This window comes from Diceros bicornis, chromosome 2, assembly GCF_020826845.1.
Source record: "Diceros bicornis minor isolate mBicDic1 chromosome 2, mDicBic1.mat.cur, whole genome shotgun sequence".
Taxonomy (NCBI): Eukaryota; Metazoa; Chordata; class Mammalia; order Perissodactyla; family Rhinocerotidae; genus Diceros; species Diceros bicornis.
Genome location: NC_080741.1, coordinates 57,620,239 through 57,638,088, shown reverse-complemented (window position 1 = coordinate 57,638,088; position 17,850 = coordinate 57,620,239). Strand labels below are relative to the sequence as shown.

The following is a 17,850-nucleotide window of genomic DNA, read 5'->3' as shown; positions in this document are numbered from 1 at the left end:
TCCCGTGAATAAAACGTGTACGTTCAAGAGACTGGGGAATCCCCCAAGCGGGCTGCGTTTAAAGGGAGTTAAGTGTTGCACTACGAAGACGACGACCAAGCAGCAGAAAAAACGGAGCTTCACAACCTAACCATAACGCACAGCCCGCCTTTTCCGCAGCAAGGACTACAAACTCCAGGATGCATTTATCCGGGCGGAAGCGTCTTGTCTTGAATCTGATTGGAAGAGACGGAGCGAGGCATCGTGGGACTTTGTCCCTCTCCCAGTACGCAGGTGTTAACCGGCCTCACCCTGCTCCAGAAGCCACGTCCGGGAGGTGGCGGCGGCCAGAGGCGGACGTCAGCGAAGCTGGCCGATCCCTTTCGTGCGCAGGCGCAGTGGTTCGGGCAGCACCGGAAGCGCAGGGGGATGGGGCAACGGTGACGCGATTCTGTCCGCGTTGGAGGGGCCGGGCCGCCGCCAGAGTTGCCGCGGGAGCCGCGTGACGTGGCACAGCCGAAGCCTTAACGCCGGAGCCGGAGCTGCCGCGCCAGTCGTCCAGCAGGTCCTCGACCCGCTAATTCCTGTCCCGGAGCTTCGTCTGACACGCTGGCTAGCGAGCCGTCCGTGCCGCCCTCTCTCTTCCTCAGCTCCTCTTCCCTCTAGCTCACTTAGCCGGGAGCGTGAAAGGAGGCGGCCCGGGGACGTCCCAAACTCCTTCTGCTTCTGCCCATCGCAAGTGCCACTACCGCCATGGGCCTCACCATCTCCTCCCTCTTCTCCCGCCTCTTCGGCAAGAAGCAGATGCGCATTTTGATGGGTGAGTGAGGGGCGAGAGCCGAGGCCAGGCGCCAGTGGGGATCGGGGAAGGCCGGGTCTCTACGCTTGGGGCGGCCTCGGGGCCTGTTTTCTCCCCCGCCCGCTGTGGTGGGGGAGGGGCGGCGGGCAGGGGGTCGGGAGGAATTTTTAAGGGGGAACAATGGGGCGTAGGGGGGGCGGCCACCCTAGATCTGTCGAAGAGGCCGGGGAAGGATTCCCCCCTCTGAGTTTGGCTTTCTCTCCTTGTGTTATTGATAGCCCGACAAGATTGGGCGGAGATGTGGGGGAAGCGAGCTCCCGGGTCTCGCAGAGCCCGGAAGACACTGGCGAGGCCCGTTCTGAGAGTGCGATCTGGCTCTGCTTGTCCCCGGGTGTGGGCAGCGGTCGGGAGGGAGGAGAGCGACTCCAGCCTTCCTCCTCCCCCTTTCCGTTCCGTGTACACACTGCACGCTCCAGTAGTGTGTGAGCGAGCGGTCACCGCGAACCGGGAGCTGGGAGCCCGGAGCCGGCTGGGGCAGGAAGTGACCGGGCCCAGTGCGGTGGCAGGGGAGCATGTCAGGTTTCGGAAGAGCCCGGAGTCCTCGGCGCTCGCTTTGCTCAACTTCGCTTCGCGCTGGATTCCGCTTCCTATTTTTTCTTTTCCTTATTAATATCCCTGGAAGCTGAGTTTACCATGAATATGTTTCTTTTGGCCACTCTCAAAAACTAAATATATTTGGTTTACTCTCTCTGATTTTCAAACTAATTTTTATTCAGCTAAGTTTTAATGAAATGAACTTTTAGAAACTAATTTTTTTTAAAAGCCGTTAACAGCTTTTCAGTAATTGAACATCATGACGCTTAATTTTAGGGTTGCTTTGTTGAATAACAATTACCAAGGTGTTTTTTTCAAATTCTTTTGGAAAATAGGCTTTTAAAAAACTGCTTTTCAGGGGTGGTTTTTTGCTCAGCTGAGGAAGAAGGGGCTTGTCACTTGGGTGATATAAGCAACCTCTCCCCATCGTACTGTGAGTCGTCTCTGCGGCACAGCTAAGCTCCATGGACCTGAATAATGCTAAAAAGAGCCCTTCTAATTTTAAATATTGAAACTTGTTGGTTCATTAGTTTGTTTTCTAGACAGTGGGGAAGGAGGTTTTATTTTCGAGTTCTACTACCATTGAAAGTTTCCCAAAGCAAGGTTCAGTAATATTTGAAGATGTGTAAAGATTAAAGGTATAGGGTTCGTTTTTCGCTTACCTGTTATTCCAGCTTCTTCACAATTCCTGAAACAATTGTTAATGATTCATTCACAAGGATAAAATGTATTCTCTTTCAAAGTTTCTCAGATTTCATTTATGAAGAAAGAATTAATTTAGGAGGGCAAGCATATTATTTAAGCTTTAAAAGTGGCTGAAAATTGACAGTTTAAAAAAGAATCTGAAGCCAATGGGAGGACTTTGGACTGTGGTAAATGAATTTCTAGCCTGTTCCTTAAAGAAATTAGCTAGTATGTGGTTGTGTTCCTGGAAATGTAGTATGTTGGCCCTTTTACTGAAGATTTATAGTAAATGAATTGATATTTTTCATTTCCTTAGTCTTTTGTGATGGCTGAAAGTTTGAGAGAGAGAAGAAAGGTAGAATTATGCTACAAGCACTTTCCTATATTTGTTATATTAGGGGAGCACTTCTTTCCCTACCCCCAAGAAATAATGATTGAAAGAAAATGGAAGAGGAAAAGTATTTATATTTGTGCAGGAGATAGAAATCATGACTTGGAATTATTCATTTTATGTTAAATGTTTTATTACTCAGGTTTGCTGTTCTTGTTTTGCACTTTAATTTCGGGATAATCAGGTTTCCTTGATTAAAAACATTTCAGTCACATGGTCAGCTTTTATGGTAACTCATCAAATGAAGTATAACCATATGAAAGTTACATGCATGGGTAGAGAAAGAGGTGATTCGGAAGTTGATAATTCTTAGATTTTTTTGTCTAGCTTTTATGAGTGACCGTGTAAATAATAGATCACTCTAAAGGTGTCTGCCCCCATTCAAGTATTGGAATTACCAGTTAATGATTGTTTTTTCCGTATTAATATTCTCTGGCAGTTATGTGTGCTTCCTTTTCCTTTATAAGGCTTAGATAAAATTAATGCCTTCTTGAGTTAGTGACTTTTTCAGACTTTACGTTTTAAAGCATTATTAAAAGATAACAGTTAGCTAATGAGTCTGGTTTGAGAAATTACTGTGGAAGAGTTTTAAATTTTATTCCTACACCAGCTCTCCCAAAAGTTGAAGTAATTTAAAAAAGTGTTTGAAGTTACAGCTTGTAGTTAACTAATCAAAAAATTAAAAACCAACACAATGTACCAAATTTAATGTCATTTAAACTATAGATTGACAAATTGTGTAGTAGGGTTTTTTTAGAGAAGAAATCACACATGTCAATGATATTATTGAGCTTAAATTCAAAGACAGTTTCCACCTTAAATTTCTCGTGTAGCCCTGCATTATCCCATTTTAAGTCTGATCTAAATATCTTGATCCATGATAAGATGTAATTTTGGTAAATGACTCCCCAAATTTTGTTTATATCTGAAATCGCTAATGTATTCTGTAGAGAAATTATTAATTCTACTCTCTTTGAGGGCCGGCCCCGTGGCTTAGTGGTTAAGTGCGTGCGCTCCGCTGCTGGCGGCTGGGGTTCGGATCCTGGGCGCGCACCAACCCACCGCTTCTCCCGCCATGCTGAGGCCGCGTCCCACATACAGCAACTGGAAAGATATGCAGCTATGACATACAACTATCTACTGGGGCTTTGGGGGGAAAATAAATAAATAAATAAAATCTTTAAAAAAATAATTCTACTCTCTTTGAATTTGCAAGTTCTTTCCTGTTGAAAAGCTGAAAAAGTGTTGCCTTCTAACTGATTGCTAATACCAGTTGTAATTCTGTGTTACCTTATACGTGACTGTGGTTTTTGGGGACCACAGAAGTTCAGGAGAAAGGATCCTTTATTTGCCAATTTGAAAAATATTACCGATATTTTAAGTGAGGCTTCATGCTTGAGTCGTGTTTCATACTTTTTCCCTAGCATATTTTAATACATTTATTATGTAATTTTAAATTTTTTGTCCTGATTCTAAAAATAATCTATGTCCTTTTTGTTAAATTTAGAAAACATGAAAAGAATAAAGTGATAGTTACCTGTAATTCCACCATTCCACTATTATTAATATTTGTTATATTTACTCTCAGCCTTTTTAAGAGGTTTTTGTTCCTCCAAAATTTTAGTTGTGATAATATAGTTTTCTTCTCTCTTTTTGACTTAGCTTATTATGAGCATTTTCTGAGGTCACTGGTTGAAAACATAATTGCCAGCCTTTAAGAGAAAAAAAAGCCCTTCTGATTAATTATGTGATATAGGAAAACAATAGAAAAGGCAAAAATCTTTAGTTTTCATGCCACTAGAAGTTGATACAGCCATCCTTAGATGCACCCTCTTGAATTATTACAAAGTATGGCTGTCAGAGACTTTGATAATTTGCTGCTAATTAACGCATGGATCAAAGTGAACATATTCCTGATCTTTTGAGTAGCAGGAAAATCTTACCTCATTATGATTTTTCTGTGTACCTGGTAGCCTCAGTTTCAGTTTTGATAATCAAACCTCTGAGGAATTAGATAAAATATTAAGATACAGTATGTCTACCAGAGAAACCTAAAGGCAGGATGGCAGTATATAAATACTATTAGAGAGCTCTGGCATCAGACCTAGGGTTTTTTTTTTAATTAAAAAAAATTAGATGAAATTCACATAATCCCAATTCACTGGTTTTTAGTATATTCACAGAGTTGTGTAACCATCACCACTGTCTTAATTCTAGAAAATTTCCATCAGCCCATAACAAAACCCCATACCCATTAGCAGTCACTCCCTCTCCCCCCCTCAACATTGCAGCCGCTCATCTACTTTCTGTTTCTATGGATTTGTCTATTCAGGATATTTCATATAATGGAACCATACAATATGTGGCCTTTGGTGTCTAGCTTCTTTCACTTAGCATGTTTTCAGGTTCATCCATATTATAGCATGTATCAGTACTTCATTTTTATGGCCGAATAGTAATCCCATTGTATAGATATATCACATTTAGTTTATCCATTCATCAGTTGTTGGAAATGTGGTTGTTTCTACTTTTGGCTCTTAGGAATAATGCTCCTGTGAATACTCATGAACAAATTCTTGTGTGGGCATATGTTTTTAATTCTCTTGCATAAATAAATACCTAGTAGTGGGATTGTTGGGTCATATGTTAACTATGTTTAATATTGAGGAACTGATAAACTGTGTTCCAAAGCAGCTATAACATTTTACATTGCCACCAACTATGTATGAGGAGTTTAATTTCTCCGCAAGACCTAGGGTTTTGAATACCTGTTCTCCTACTCCTGTGATTCTGGAGACATTTCTGAACCTCAGATGATGTATCTGAAAAATGGAGGGTTATTGTGAAGGTTAAATTACAAAAATGTATGGAATCACCTAGTATTGTGCTTGGAACACAGTAAGCGCTCAACTTTAAATTATTTTTAGATTATTAAGTTGTATTTCAAGCTTCCTTGTAGAAAATTTGAAAGATAAAGGAAAACATGAGGAAGAAAAATATCCTGTCTAAAGTTTTACCCATCTGAAAATATACTTTTTCCCCCTAGTCTTTTTCCTTTCTGCATTTGTTTTTTCTCCAAGTTGAAATAATTGGAATCTAGTTGCTTAAACTTAAAATATAAGTATTTCTTGCTGCCATATTTTGGTAGACATACTTTTTAATGTTTGGCAAAGATTTTTGGGATAGTTTTGCGGCTAACACTTTGGTCAAAGTGCAGGTCCGGTTAAGGAGAACAAGTAATTCCAGTACATCTTTCAATACAATGACTTGTTTATGGGAGTGAAAGGGAGGGAGGACGTTACTGCACGGTACAGATTAGAGTCTTATCTTGGCTAGTTGAGAATTGGTTATAGTTTCATTTTATGGAGAAATTTCATTGCCAAATATTGCAACACTTAGGAAATACATACTTAAGAAATGATTAAAATGGCACAAAATTGTTAGACCAACGTGATTTTAAGTAAAGAACTATATAAAGAGTTTTAAGTAATGGTATACATTATTTTGTGCGTCTTAAATCTCATAATTGATACGTACCTGGCAGGGGAGATACTGTGATCACAAAGGTGGTTTTCCCATGGGGAGGCTTATCCATTGCACTCCAAATGTGCTGACCCCTGCGATTTCCCCAAATGTGGGAAACTCGACTGCATAATTTGTGGTAGTGGGGTGCTGTGTTCGTGCTTTCACCTGAAAAAAAAAAAGTCTCATATAGAAATACCTTTTTTTAAAGAAAACTTCTGGTTTGCATTTATATAGCACTATTATTTTGGGTGCAACTCAAAAGATACCTTCGTGATTTTTAGAATCTTGTATGTGGCTGTGAGCCAATTAACTGTTGTCTTATAATTTTTATTTTAAAAGTAACTTGTGGATGCTTAAAAAACCTATGGTTGCATTATTTTGTCAATGCTTTCTTCCTTTTTTTTCCAATAAAAATAAGTATATGAAATATATTCAAGGCGCTTAAGCAGTCATCTTTCTGATAGATAGATTAGGAAATTTAACCAGCCCAACATTTGAGTAAAGGAAATGTACTACTTGGGAAATTTTTTCTTTTTTAATGAAAGTAACGTGTTTATTGTGTTAAAAAAATTGTAACGAAATAGAAGTAGAAGAACATTAATTATGTGTACAAGCAGGTTTAAAACTTTTTAGTTAAAAGAAAAATTGGATTATCTACATACTTTTTTATAACTTTCTTTATAGATAGTTACATAATCATAATTTGTCCTTGATTTCTTCCATTCCTTGTCAATATTTTTGGATTTATGTTGTTTTTAAATGGCGGTATGAGGTCCAACTGGACTTCCAGTGAGAATTGGCATGTGCCTTAAAAATTTAGACATTACTTATATTGGAGATGAATATGATAGGGCCATTTTTACAGCCCAAATTAAGCAATCTTTTGTTCTCATTTCTGCACAGTTATATTGGAATGGATTTAGGTAAGGGTAAAATTGGCCTCATCTTCCTTTATCATCGTTTAAGGAGACTAGGGCATAGTTATATATATTTTTCCCCCTAGCATCAAGACCTTTTACCCAAAATTTGCTCTTTATGTAAAAGGAAATTGAGGTTATGAGTGTTAAAAATAATACCTTATTCACTTGTTCTTATGTGTTCTGTGATTCAACTTCTAATTTGTGTTTTTAAAAATAGTAGTAGTTTGGGCCGGCCCCATGGCTTAGCAGTTAAGTGCTCGTGCTCCGCTGCTGGCAGTCTGGGTTCGGATCCCGGGCGCGCACCGACGCACCGCTTCTCCGGCCATGCTGAGGCCGCGTCTCACATACAGCAACTAGAAGGATGTGCAACTATGACGTACAGCTATCTACTGGGGCTTTGGGGGAAAAAAAATAAAATAAAATTATAAAAAAAAATGGTATTAGTTCAGACAATTAATAAGGACTTAGGTTGGAAGAGATCTTAGGTTATCTGATGCAGTCCCCTTATTTTATAGCTAATTTCTCTGGTCTCAGTTTCCTAAAGTAAATTGTTTAAAGGCACTTGGACTAGTTGGTGGCAAAGCAAATCTAGAGATTAGAGCCTGAGTCAGCAAGATACTCTCTTCTTTTCACTATACATGCTATCTCTCTAGGTCTGGAAAGAAAAATGGAAAGGTTTTCTGTAGGAAATGTTGACTTTAGGAATCAGAAATGAGGTAATTTCATTTCTAACTCATTTGTGCCTCGACCAGTTAACTTTCGCTTTCAAACTATAAATTTGTTGTAAAATTATTTCTTAGTGTCTGCTTTGGGTCTAGGTTTAAAATCTATCATGTCTCTTTCTAGTTGGATTGGATGCTGCTGGCAAGACGACCATTCTGTATAAACTGAAGTTAGGGGAGATAGTCACCACCATTCCTACCATTGGTAAGAAAGTTTACAGATGACTTTAATTTTTATCATAATATATGGTAAACTGAAATAGAATGCAGTTTAATTTTGAAACTGTCTTTTTTTTTGTGAGGAAGGTCAGCCCTGAGCTAACATCCGATGCTGATCCTCCTCTTTTTTGCCGAGGAAGATTGGCCCTGAGCTAACATCTGTGCCCATCTTTCTCTACTTTATATGGGACACCGCCATAGCATGGCGTGACAAGCAGTGCGTCACTGCGCGCCCGGGATCCGAACCCGTGAACTCCGGGCTGCTGAAGCAGAGCGTGCACACTTAACTGCTTGCGCCACCAGGCCGGCCCCAAAACTGTCTTTTTTTTAAGACTTTATTTTTTTAGGGCAGTTTTAGGTTCAGAGAAAAATTGAGAGGAAGGTACAGAGATTTCCCATAAACCCTCAGCCCCCACACTTGCATAACTTCCCCCATTATCAACGTCACTTACTAGAGTGGCACATTTGTTACGATTGATGAACCTACATTGACACATCATAATCACCCAAAGTCTGTAGTTTACCTTAGGGTTCACTGTTGGTGTTGTACATTCTGTGGGTTTGGAGAAATGCGCAATGACATGGATCCATCATTATAACTATCTTAAGTTTTTAAGTTTGTTGATTATCTAGTAAGACTTCAAAAAGAAATTGAGAGAATTCTATAAGAAATGGGTTTATTTTCTTAGTAACATGATGCACAACTGTCTTTTTTTTTTTCTTTGTAGGTTTTAATGTGGAAACAGTAGAATATAAGAACATTTGTTTCACGGTATGGGATGTTGGTGGTCAAGATAAAATCAGGCCTCTCTGGAGGCATTACTTCCAAAATACCCAGGTAAGGAATGGTATACATTTTTATAACTTCTCTTTATATGTTTCATGCTCTAAAGTTTGTTATTATCTACTGTTTAACTGGGTGTTGGTGTTTACTATATGAGTTGGCATTCTTATCACTACTTCCATATTCTTCAGTGGACTCTCTCACTCATGCCTTTGAAGGCTAAATTACCTAGGGTGGAAGAGTTACATAGCTATCATAGTAATATTTTGGAAGATTTAGATGGGGGTGAAGGTGATTCTCAAGATTGAATTAGGTGTCTCATCAGTAGTTCTATTGGTTTTGTTCTTAGTTTAGAAAATAAGGTCTGTATAACTTGCTGTCATTGTAGTTTTTAATGAATATAAGCAATTAATAGTCATTTATTTAGCCCTGTTAAGTGTTTATGTTATTAAAATACATTAAGAAAAAGATATTAAGGTAGATCTGCTTTGTTGATTTGAAAATTTTTTAATATTATCATGTAGTATATATAATACTGGCATGGAAGAGACCTTAGTGATCTTGTAGAGCAGGAGTTCTCAAATTTGGCTGCATATTAGAATCAGTTGGGGGGCCAGCCAGGTGGCATAGTGGTTAAGTTCACGTGCTCCGCTTCTGGCGGCCTGGGGTTCTTCACAGGTTCAGATCCCGGTCACGGACTGATGCACCGCCATCAAGCCATGCTGTGGCGGTGTCCCACGTATAAAGTAGAGGAAGATGGGCATGGATGTTAGCCCAGGGCCAGTCTTCCTCAGCAAAAAAGAGGAGGATTGGCAGCAGGTGTTAGCTCAGGGCTGATCTCCCTCACACACACAAAAAAAAGAATCAGTTGGGGAGCTTTAAAAATCCCAAAGTCCTGATCATAACCCTAGACCCCTTGAATCAGAATCTCTGGGGATATAAACTTGGCATCAGTAGTGCTTCTCAAATTTTAATGTGCATATGAATCACCTGGGTATTTGTTAAAATACAGATCAATTCAATAGGGCGTGGCTGAGTAAGGCCTGAGATTCTGCGTGTCTCACAAGGTCTCAGGTTGGTGGTGCTGAGGCTGCTGGTTTGGGAGCTTACTTTGAGAAGCAAGTTTGTAGTACAAGGTTTTTCAACAGCGGCATTGTTGACATTCTGGGCTGAATATTTCTTTGTTCTTGCGTGAGAGGCGGGCTCTCCTTTGCCTTGTAGGATGTTTAGCAGCATCCTTGACCTCTACCCACTAGATGCCGGTAGCAAGCTATCCCACCCAACCCAGTTGCAACAACCAAAATGTCTCCACATATTGCAGAATGTCCCCTGGGAACGAAATTGCTCCCTCTTGAGAAGCATGCTCTAGTTGAACTCTTACATATGAAGAAGCTGAAGCTTGGAATGACTAGGAGAGCGGTTCTTGTTCTACATTTCTGCTTAACCTTGTTCCAACTTTGTTGTTTTCTACCACATGAGAGGTTTCCAGTCAGTTTTTGTTTACTACTGGAGTTGATAAATATATATATTTTTAAGTCATGTGTGACATTACAAGCGTTTCATATGTTTAAGATTTGCAGATGTCGTTCTTGGTCTCTTCTTATAACGTTGTATACAAGTGAGGTATATTGCCACCAGGTGGCAATGAATATCCTAGGTGAGTGGCTGGAACAACCAGATTTAAGTAGTATGTCATGTTAAGTGGCTTGCTGTTTTATTTAAAAATTAGAATATTTCTGTTCATTAACATAGCTCTGGTTAGAAAAGATATTTTAATATGAGTCATGCTTTTTTTAAAAAATTTGATTATGGAAATTTTTCAAATATTCACAAAAGTAGAATAGCATAATAAACTCCTACTTATCTGTTACCCAACTTCAATTATTAGGATATGGCTAGTATTGTTTAATCAATACTCCTCTCTCATGTACTTCACCTTTTTGGTTATTTTAAAGTGAGTTATAGGCATTTCATTTAGAAAATATCCTTTTGAAGTAAAACTGGTACTAAGTCAAAGTTTGTTAAACTAAGCTTATAATTTTTGACTAAGAGTAACCCTGGTCTTATCCTTAGATTTGTTTAGAATGTTTGTAATTTACTTTGAGTTCTTGTAATTTACATTCCTGGCCTCTTTGGATCACCTTAGAGTCAAAATTCCAAGTACTAGAGAGCTTCTTCCTAGAGAGCTCATGCCTGCTGGCGAAAGCTTCATGTTACCTGATGTAATCACAGCCAAGCTCTTACAGCTAGCCAGTCAGTTCTTTTAGCTATAAAATTTAAAAGAAACTAAGTATGCCATTTAACCATGCTTCTAACTTATATTAACAATCCAGGACACAGTGTTTATTGGAGTAAATTCCTCTTCCCTCATTAGAGAATTCCAGTTATTTTGCTGTTCTCAATAATTAAGTAAATATTTGGCCCTTTACTCTTTTCTTGTAGTAGCCAGGCTTATCTTTGGAATCCTAGTTTTTCTGCGCTCTTGGTTCTAGGCTGTCCCAGGAAGTGAATAACAGAATTTATTCCCAAAATAATTCTCCCACTCAATAACATTACTTTGGGACTGATAGCATTATTTATATTTTAAAACAATGAAAATGAATTGTTAGTAGTCCAGATAAAATTAGATTCCTTTTAGAGGCATTATCTCTTCTAGAGGGGTAAGTTCTAAAAAGGAATAGCTTTTGAAATAGGAGGGAAAGGAGGAGACATTGACTAACTGCCTGTGATAAGCCAAGCACGATGCTAGATTCTTTTATACCTCTGTGATTACATTTAATCTTTAATAAGCTCATAAAAGGTTGATGGTATTGTTTTATTTTATAGAAGAGGAGGCATGTTCAAGGATTAAGTAATTTATATAACTAATAAGTAGTGCTGAGATGTGAATTTGATTATCTTTCCACTATGCCATACTGGCTATCATAGCACCAAAAGTTTTTTTCAAAGGTTAGGATGTTTAAAATGATGATTTCCAACAGAGATAAAGGAAATGGGTTTGAAATTTGCTAAACCGAAGGAAATTATGTCATTTAATGACTATAACCTAAAACAAGTGGTAGGTACCCTGGCAAGCTTAGTACTGTGGTAATACTAAGGGGTAAATACAAAATGATGTAGCTCTTTGCCCTCAATGGTTTTAATATAGTTAGATAAAAAAGTAATAGCGTAAGAGTTTGTGATAAAGTGACAAATGACCAAAAATACTTCAGTGGTCAGGGTTGTGAGGAGAAGAATATTTAGTCACTTTAACATTAATAGGAATAGATTTTAATACAGCTTATAAAGCTAATCTGTCTTTTGCCAAGTGAAAAGTTTATACTTTCCCATTTGAAAGTTTTTAGAAAAGTCTTAATTCAACTAAATGCTCCCCAATTCCATTTCTTTTGTAGAATAGAATTGTAATATTTGTGAATATCTTTAAGAATGGTTACTACCTTCCTTTTTGTTAAGAATTTCTTATGTGATCAAGCCAACCTTGATTTATTCTTGATATATTTTGCTTAAGACTTCCTTCCCCTGATTTTAGAGTTGGCAGGCAACATTCTGGAGCAAGGCTATTTTTTCCAGATGAAGCATATAAAAACTACTGTAGTATGGCCCTTCCCTCTTTTTATTTTTTTACACTTTGTGCGTGTCTTTGACTGAATAGCTAATTCATTTAGTAAATTCACGGAATCTTGAGGATCTTTGATTTATTCTTTTTCCTTCTGTCCCCGCTTTGTGGCTATTTTGTTACTTATACTTACCTGCAGTTTAACATGCTAGGGCAGAGGGAAGGGGAAACGGATAAAATTTATTCTTTTTAGCATAGTTGAGAAAAGTGATCAATTGTTTAAGAGTAAGATTTTTTTCTTTTTGATTTGAAATAACATTGATAAATTAAAATCACAAATAGTGCTCAAACCTCGTTTTGGTACTTAGAGCCCTGTTGTTTTTTTTTTTAATGAGCAGACATTTTCTTCCTAACATTTAACTCTTGATATGGTTTTGCTGCCTGTACTTATGTTTCATATTTAGTGTGTCCTTTAAATTTAACTGTTATAATTTATTTAAATGATTTTTCCCCAGGGTCTTATTTTTGTGGTAGATAGCAATGATCGTGAAAGAATTCAAGAAGGAGCAGAAGAGCTGCAGAAAATGGTAAGAATATTTTTAAAATTTATTCTTTTCAAGATGTGTTTTTCTGGGTGACAGTGGTAGCGTTAGTGGCTGGTACGTTTTAACTGTGATTAGATTACACAAACGTATTTTTTAGAGTTAGAAAGAACTGTGAGGAACTATCATCACAGGTTCTTTAAGAATGCACATAAAAGTCTCCTATAATGCTTTTTAAAAAACACACAGAAGAGTAGCTACTTCGGTAAGTTGGGAGGAAGTGCCAGCTTGATTTTAGAATGCTCTCTGAGTGATTTTGATGCATATCTCTGGTTGAGGATGTCTACATTAGTACAGTCTTTTATTTTATAGATATAAAATCTGTAGTTTTGAAACTTTTGTGACCTAGGAATCCTGGGTCAAATCTCTTGTTTCCAAGGTTATCAGGTTCTGTTTTCTCTATGCTGTGCCTATAATGTATACTTTGAAATGTTTTGTAATAGCAACAATGGTAAAGAATTCCATCTGAAGGTAGTAGCATTTGGGTGAACAGTGGCGTTTTGGCCTTCCCATATATTGGATTAATGTTTTCATATGTTCATACTGTTAAAAATACCAAGGAGGAAAAATTGTTGAGGAACCTTGCTAGAGGAACCTTGCCATGGTTTCAAATTTTTAGCCATAAAATATTTACTGAAATGAGATCTTAATTCTCATTCATTGCCCCTAGGACTGGAGTGCAGTTTGTAGAACCATTGTGCCCAGTGTATGTGTCACTAAGTCACTGGAGGTTTTTTGTCTAACGAGTTAAATATCATCTTTTCTACTCCTTTTATAAGTAGCTTTATTGAGATATAATTTACATACTGTAGATTTCACTCATTTAAAATGTAAAAGTTGATGGTTTTTAGTATACAAAATTGTACAGCCATTACCACAGTCTGATTTTAGAACATTTCCATCACCCCAAAAAGAAATCGTAGAATTGTTAGTATTCATTCCCTATTCCTTCCCCAACTCCATCCCACACCCTCACAGCCCTGACAACCATTTAATCTACTTTCTGTCTCTATACATATGCCTATTCTGGACATTCATATAAATAGATTCATGCAGTATGTGGTCTTTTGTTACTTTTTTCACTTTCTGTTACTTTTCACTTAGCATAAGTTTTCAAGGTTCATCCATGTTGTATCATGTATCAGTACTTCATTCCTACCAGCTTCTACTCTTGGTATTATTCTTGTATTTTTTGTGATATTGCTAATGCCCTAATCATTTTATTGTTGTCTCACTGTAGTCTGGTCCAGATGGTTGGAAAGGATAAAAGTCCAAAAAGAATCATCATCTAAATACTTTTAGTACTAAGTACCATAGATCCTGCCATAAATATTTATTCCCATATGTGTTTCTTGTCCTTGCCAATCCTACCCCTCAATGGATGATCATGCGGGCTGAATGAATGATTTACCTTAATGAAGTATAGGATGATTGGCTTGAAAAACAGTTTTAGTTTACTTGAAGGCATATGATTATTTGCTTGGGATTTAAAAACTGAAGGATCTGAGATTTAAGTTGTAAGAGTACCTGAACTTTATATAGAGAAATTGCGTTGATGTTTAATAATGTACTTAATGTTGAATAAATAATATATATAGGAAGACAGTGTTTTACGTAGTTTGTTACAATAATTGGATTCCAGTTTGGTAGTTGTTAATATCTTAGCTTTTATTTCCAGCTTCAGGAAGATGAGTTGAGAGATGCAGTGTTGCTGCTTTTTGCAAACAAACAGGATTTGCCAAATGCTATGGCCATCAGTGAAATGACAGATAAATTAGGTCTTCAGTCTCTTCGTAACAGAACAGTAAGTATTTAGAGGTTCAGATAAACCTCATGACTCTTAGAATTATTAGGATAATTGTTTAAGCTAGTATTCAGTTTAAATATTTATTAACCACTTGTCCCCTTTGAACAGATAATGAGCATATCATTTAAAAAATACAGTAATATATTCTTGCTTATACAAACATAAGAGCTTTCAGGCTTTATTTCACGCCCTTATAATTGTGTTCAATTTTACTTCGAAGTACATTGATATATTCTCTATTTTATAACTTTTAGTATATGTCCTTTAGGGAGCCAAAGGTTTAAATATCGATTTCATTTGATTTTTGTTAACTTTGTCCTCAAAATGTTCAGTATTGATAAAGATGTGGAAAAGTATACTGTTTGAGAATTGTAATATCTAAAGATCATTGATATTTTTAATTTTAAATCTTTTAGCTACCTCTGCAGCAAATATTTTGTAATTTGGTTTTCTTACTAAAATGCCAGTATTTAGCTGCTGTATTTTAGGTAGTACTGTTTTATACTGTTTGTTTACGTGTTAACACCAAAAGTTTGTGGAGGGACCTATAACTATGATATTAAACAAATTTTGAATTTAAAATTATAAGAAATATACTTGCTCCCTAGTAGCTTATCATTTTAGATCAATGATTTAAATATTGGCAAAACACAATATACTGTTTTATATATAAAGATGGTATTACAAACTATTAATATGGCTTGCGTTTTACAATAGTTTTTCATTAACTTGTCAACAAGGCAAATACTGCACTGTGGCATTAACTGTATAGACTGTTTGTGTTGTCCCAGGACAATTTAAATACGGTAAACTGTAAATGATACCAGTTTTCCATGCTGTGAATATATGAATTCATGCCTTTTTGCAGCCTTCTAGGTTGCAGTGGCCTTGCAACATTAAAGCAAGGTCTTAATTCTAAGGCAAAGTAAACTAGTCAATAAAGAAAACTATTAAGAATAAACTCTCTCTCTTGAAGGTAATTAAATTGCTTTCTAGGTCTTTTTCTTGGTACTCGGAACTTTTCATGGCATTTCATACAGTTGCTGAAGATAAGAATCATTACCATTTTAAAAAGTGAAACTTTTTGGAATGCATGAGACTAAAGATAGTGAAATTATCTGAAAAGCTTGCCTCTAAAATAATCAGCAGTGCCTACCCTTTGCCTCTTCTACTCTGAACTTATTTTTATGGGAACCAAGAGGGTTATTAGGACCAATGGGTAGTGTATTAGTTACTAATGTTCCCGTGAATGTTCTTTTCAGATTAACTAGCAGATAGTTGATTAAATCTAATGAATAAGTAGGAGTAGCCTTAAATACGAGAGGAGTTTTGTGAGAAGCAAGATGTATGAAAACACTCCTAAGCTGTATGGTTACAGAGATCATTAAATATGAAATTAATCATTTGTGAGATACTACTTTAACACATTTACTCATTTATTCCTAAGGTTTTATATATCAATTTTTTGTTTTTTCCTATACGTTTATGGTAACTGTTGACTAAATAATACCCCTGGGCGTTTGGGGGAAATAATTTAGTTTACTGATTAAGAAATTTTAAACATTGTGGTTATACATAGTCTTATGTTAATCAAGTGATTTTTTGTTGTCCTTTTTTTACAGTGGTATGTTCAAGCGACTTGTGCTACACAAGGAACTGGTCTGTATGAGGGACTTGACTGGCTGTCAAATGAACTTTCAAAACGTTAAATGAAACTGGATTATCTAACCAAGGACATGTTTGATAGAATTGGTCTAGGCTTGTTACAACGAAATTAGTTTGCATCTTGGTTATTAAACAGTATCTGGGACTGGTTTGGGCAGAACATTATTGCGTTTAAACTTATTTTGTTGCCAATTCTTGTTTACCAAGTATAATGTTGCTGTTTAGCAATATGCTTGGTTTTCAAGAAATTCTCCATAACTTGGGAAAAAAGTGTCCTCTTTTAATTTTACTTCCCTTAAGCCTAAATGCCTGGACATAGCTATTGTGACACCTTTAAATAAATCCGTTTTGAATGTTTTTTGAGCCCACAACAAATAATGTTTTAAAGTTATCCCCTTGCTACTTTACTGATACCTTTATCATTCCTGGGACAGTCTGCTGATTTAAAAAATGTAGCATTCCATTTGTATTTATTTTTCTCCCTTGCCAAAAAGATTTTCTAATACTGCTTGTACCAGCCAGGGAAATGCTCCAAAACACTATTCAGATCTCTTGCACTGAGGAACGTTTTTTTCCCCATTATTGACTCTGGCTTCCATCAGCCAAGCTTACCTTGGTGTGGTTTGGATTTGATAGCTAATAAGTTCTGTGCTGGTTGTGAAGAGTTCATACTGAGATGATTTTTAATATTCAGCAGATTGTCTTCCTTTATATTATATCTTTTTTATGTTGCATGTTGCTTTTGGTATCAGCCTGACTCTTTGCCCAGTATATGATAGTTCTGCTGACGTTTTATTGTTTATTGGTGAACATATCTTCATTAAGAGTTTTTGGAAAACTCATCAAACTCAGTAAGTTTTCTTCATAATCCATTTGGAATTATTCCTAATAAAATGATAAAATATGTAATTATGTGTGATCTTTTTGAGTCTTGAAGATATTTGAAATGGGTTTTCTTATTTAGCAAAGTTGACTTGCATATTTTACATACTGTGGACAATAATACAGATCTCAGTAAGTTTACTAATTGTTTAAATTGGAAATAAAATATGGGTTGCTATTATGTGTATAACAGTGAGGAGCAACTTCAAAAATTGTTTTCTTTGATAAAATACCATTTTGACACTGTCCATTTCTAAAGTCAGATCAAGAGTGAAAAGCTGTAATAAAATAAACTGCCCAAAAAGCATGTATGCATGTGTTTGTTTCACAGCAAACGTTAGTTAAAAGAAAAATTCAAGTGCTGTTTGCATGGCAGAATACATAGACTGATGCTGCTCTCCTACACAGAATAACGAAGTTCAAAAGCACTTTTCTTTTTAGTTTCACAAATTTCAGAACTTCTGCAGAAAGCTCCACGTGACCAATTCTTTGTCAGTAAGGTAATAAAGGTATATATACCTCATGAACTACATCTATTAAGTTATTAAGGACTCAACTGGATAATCTTATGAGGAACTTAGTTATTGTCTATAATGTTTTATGTATTTTATAAACCTTGCTTTTTTATGATTCTTAATTGCCTTTATAGATTCAGATAAATTTATGGATTGAAAATTTCAAAACGAAATACATGCTTGTACAATAATGTATATTTTTGAAT

The 17,850-nt window shown here is 36.7% G+C and overlaps 1 protein-coding gene and 1 non-coding gene across 2 annotated transcripts; both read left to right on the top strand.

Annotated features, from left to right (window-relative positions):
- The first annotated feature begins 384 nt into the window (after positions 1-384).
- ARF4 (ADP ribosylation factor 4) lies at positions 385-17,436 on the top strand. Its single transcript, XM_058561711.1, has 6 exons — positions 385-799; positions 7,739-7,819; positions 8,562-8,671; positions 12,689-12,760; positions 14,454-14,579; positions 16,205-17,436. Exons 1-6 carry the CDS (start codon positions 733-735, stop codon positions 16,289-16,291), a joined length of 543 nt encoding a protein of 180 aa, XP_058417694.1. The 5' UTR covers positions 385-732; the 3' UTR covers positions 16,292-17,436.
- LOC131421667 (U1 spliceosomal RNA) lies at positions 5,977-6,140 on the top strand. The gene has a single exon (XR_009223929.1). It is a non-coding gene; the product is annotated as a U1 spliceosomal RNA (small nuclear RNA).
- Positions 17,437-17,850: the final 414 nt, after the last annotated feature.

Bases quoted from the DNA above. Each gene is read 5' to 3' on its own strand.
- ARF4 (XM_058561711.1), top strand. From the start codon at position 733: ATGGGCCTCACCATCTCCTCCCTCTTCTCCCGCCTCTTCGGCAAGAAG. The intron at 800-7,738 runs GTGAGTGAGGGG...GTCTCTTTCTAG, and splicing joins GCAGATGCGCATTTTGATGG to TTGGATTGGATGCTGCTGGC. The intron at 8,672-12,688 runs GTAAGGAATGGT...ATTTTTCCCCAG, and splicing joins ATTACTTCCAAAATACCCAG to GGTCTTATTTTTGTGGTAGA.